The sequence below is a fragment of the Corylus avellana genome, chromosome ca4 (genome assembly GCF_901000735.1).
Source record: "Corylus avellana chromosome ca4, CavTom2PMs-1.0".
NCBI lineage: Eukaryota > Viridiplantae > Streptophyta > Magnoliopsida > Fagales > Betulaceae > Corylus > Corylus avellana.
Window position 1 is genome coordinate 684,237 of NC_081544.1, and position 3,884 is coordinate 688,120.

At 36.3% G+C, this 3,884-nt stretch overlaps 1 protein-coding gene across 1 annotated transcript; it reads left to right on the forward strand.

Annotated features, from left to right (window-relative positions):
- The first annotated feature begins 512 nt into the window (after nucleotides 1–512).
- LOC132177154 (uncharacterized) lies at nucleotides 513–1,424 on the forward strand. Its single transcript, XM_059589390.1, has one exon. It carries the CDS (start codon nucleotides 513–515, stop codon nucleotides 1,422–1,424), a length of 912 nt encoding a protein of 303 aa, XP_059445373.1.
- Nucleotides 1,425–3,884: the final 2,460 nt, after the last annotated feature.

Consider the following 3,884-nt stretch of genomic DNA (forward strand, 5'->3'; position numbering starts at 1 on the left):
TCAATATCCAATATCCAATATTAAATACATACAATTCAATCCGATATCTACATTCAATCCAATACATTCAATATCTAATATCCAATATCCAATACATTCAATTCAATCTAATATCTACATTTATATTATCCAATACATTCAATTCAATCCAATATCTACATTTAAATTATCCAATACATTCAATTCAATTCAATCCAATTTCTACATTTAAATTATCCAATACATTCAATTCAATTCAATCCAATTTCTACATTTACATCCAATTAATTAAATACATTTTCGTGGGACCTGGTGGGACTGGCTGGAATGTTCATTTAATCCGTGACATTTTCGTGGAGGAAGAAGCTGAGCTAATATGTAGTCTGCTGGTTAGCAAATACAAGCAGCCCAATAAGGAAATATGGAGAGCCTCAACGACGAGGGATTTTACAGTCAAAAGCGCACATTATTTGGAGCAGGAAAAGGCTAGGAAGACATTGGGAGAGGTCTCAACAGAGGAAAGAGGGACAGAGATGTGGAAACTCATATGGGCTTTAGAAGTTCCTAACAATGTGTGCGTGTTCATATGGAAATTGTGCAACAATATATTACCCACAAAAGCTAACCTCCTCCGGAAAGGGGTGGTGAAGGATGCGACGTGCATGTTCTGTGAGAGAGAAGTGGAGACAGGCAAGCACGTTATATGGCAATGCCCAACGGCTCAGGATGTCTGGGGGGTGGGTCCACGGAAAATACAAAAGTGCCATAGCTTAGACATAGAAGCTTTGGATTTTATGGAACTTCTCTGGAGTAAATGTAACAAGGAGGAGATTGAGTTGTGTGTGCAAATAGCTTGGGGGATTTGGTCCCGTCGAAATTCAGTACTGCATGGGGGCCTATTTACTCACCCAGTCCAAGTTGTCCATACTGCAGAAAGGCGCTTGCAGGAATACAAAACAGCCCAGGCTAAGGAAGGAGGAACATATATTGATGTTGAGGAAAAACGGGAGATCAAGTGGCAGAGTCCTTCGGTGGGAATTTTTAAAGCAAATTGGGATGTGGCCTTGAATAATACGAGCAAGTGTATGGGGATAGGCGTGCTGGTCCGTGATCATTTGGGCAAGATCAATGCTGCCCTGTGCAAAACTGTGGAGGCTTACCTAGAACCGGTTATAGCTGAGGCGATGGGAGCACTTAGGGCCATTGAACTCTGCCGTGAAATGTGGATCCAAGAAGTCATTTTTGAAGGAGATTGTAAAACGGTTGTCCAAGCAATAAACTGTAAGGAATACCAGTGGAGCCGATATGGACAAGTGGTTGAGGACTCAAAGACACTTTTGGGGGATATTAGAAGATGGGAGATGAGGCACGTCAACAGGGGGGCAAACACAACGGCTCATGGATTGGCGAAATTTGCGATAAATGGGCCAATCGATCGCATCTGAAAGGAGTATATCTGATATTGTATCCCAAGAGCTTTATGCTCTTTCTATGTAGAGTCATGTACTCTGTTTTTATGAAATGCAAGTGAAATTGTTTCAAAAAAAAAAAAAAAATTCCAATACATCCAACAACATCTCCAATTCATCCAACATCTCCCCAATACATCTAATACATCAAATACATCCAATTAATCCAATACATCAAACATATCCAATTAATTAAATACATCCAATTAATCCAATACATCAAACATATCCAATACATTCAATTAATCAAATACATAAAACATATTATACAACCCCATTTCAAACATATCCAATACATCCAATTAATCCAATACATCAAACATATCCAATACATCCAACCCAATACACATATAAAATTCCAATTCAATTTGCATATACATCCGATACATATGAAATTCCAACACAAATTAATTAAACAAAATTCCAACACATATATTACGTTCTAATACAACACAAAACAAAACAAATATATACATCGAAAATACGTTCTAACATTACAAATATCTACATCGAAAATACGTTCCAACACAACACAAAACAAATATACAATTAAACAATCTCTGTTCCCTCTACTCTCAACAGACATATAGCAAACTATATGTTTGTTATACATAGTAACAAAATATATATACAAACAAATACATTAACAAATAGTAACAAAATATATATACAAACAACGATGAGAAACCATGTGCTCAATCCAAGTCAACATAGTCATCCCCCAATGCCTAGCCCGCATTACCTGCAAATGAGTTGTGAATCAATACAAAAAATTCAAAACACAAATATATATACAGTGATGCAAATATACGTTAGTTCTAAAATGAACCACGGGAACAATGCGTTGCTAACTGAAAATTTTGTGGAGACACAATTCTAACAATTAAAGTGATCGATGCGGGCTATAGTCATTTTAACCGAAGAATAACAAAAACAACACAAATATAGCATTACCTCTGTCGGGCGCGGATCCAGATGTCGGCTCGAGCATGGCCTCAATCTGGCGGAAACGAGCCTCAAAGATGGCATCTTTCTCTACTATCTAAGCTTTTTGTTCTTCAATCTAATTGGCCATCTCATCCATCACACGTCTTTGTTGTGTCCGCTCCTCTTCAAGTTCTCTAATCCTATCCGTCATCTGTGAGAATGAGGAGTTCCTAGGATTCTGAGACTGTGCCTGGGACGGTGTATATTATGAATGTATGCTACACCGCACTGGTAGAACATTCGGACCCACCTGTCGGACCCTGCCAGCGTAAATAAATAAATCAATTATATATATATATATATATATATATATATATATCTGATCTGGAGAGGCTGGAGAATCGCCGGAGGGAGAGCTCGTGATGGCCGGAGGGAGGAGCGGCAGTGATGACCGCCGGTGAGAGAGAGAAACAATGAGAGCTAGAGAGAGGGTGAGAGAGAGAACGCCCGGTCACTAGCGAGCTAGCTAGTGAGAGAGAGAACGCGGGTGAGAGAATGCGTGTGACTGTGACGGAGAAGAAGATACGGCTGGCGATGAAAAAAAAGTGGCAGAGGGGAGGGGGTTGTGGCATGCGCGAGGGAGAAAGAAAGAGAGGTAAGGAAAAAGAAAGAAGAAAAAAAGAAGAGGAAGGAGCTGAACCCAAGCTGGACTCACGCCTTCCTGAGGTATGCTTCTTGACGTGTCACCATAGGACACGTCAAGAAGTTCTTGACGTGTCATATGTGGCATGTCAAGAATTTCAAGATAAATTTTTAAATTTTAAGTTATATCATTTTTTTTCTCTTATATAACACATTATACATACAATATACTTAAAACTAATTAAAGAGTAAATAAATTAATATTCTAGATGTACAGATAATAAAATCCATTTTTTCGTGAGGTTGGGCTCAATAATCCATTCACTGATGAACACATATTTTGTGTTGGCTGGGTTCATGTGGGGTTTGCGGGTCTTATAAAATAAATGTATTCTGTATGTCCTATTTTTTAAAAATTAATATGGCTATCATATTAATATTAGTAGAATGATTTATGCATGATAATATTACTAGAATGATTTATGCTAGAATATTACTAGAATGATAATATCATATCATATCATATTAATATGGTTATCATTTCATTTCAAATTAATATTAATGAAATGCTTGATTCATATGCTTGATAATATTAATTGGTATGATAAAATATTATCATGCATATGATAATATTATCAAATATTAATGAAATGTTTGATTCATATTAATATGGCTACCAATTAATTTATATTAGTATGATAAAATTAATTTTTCATACCAATTAAAATTAATTTACTACCTAATTTTTTTAATACATATTGTATAATTAATTTACTACCTAATTATAATTATAATTAATTATAATTATTGACGTGCCATTATAACACGCCAAAATTTTTTGACGTGCCATTATGACACGTTAAAAAT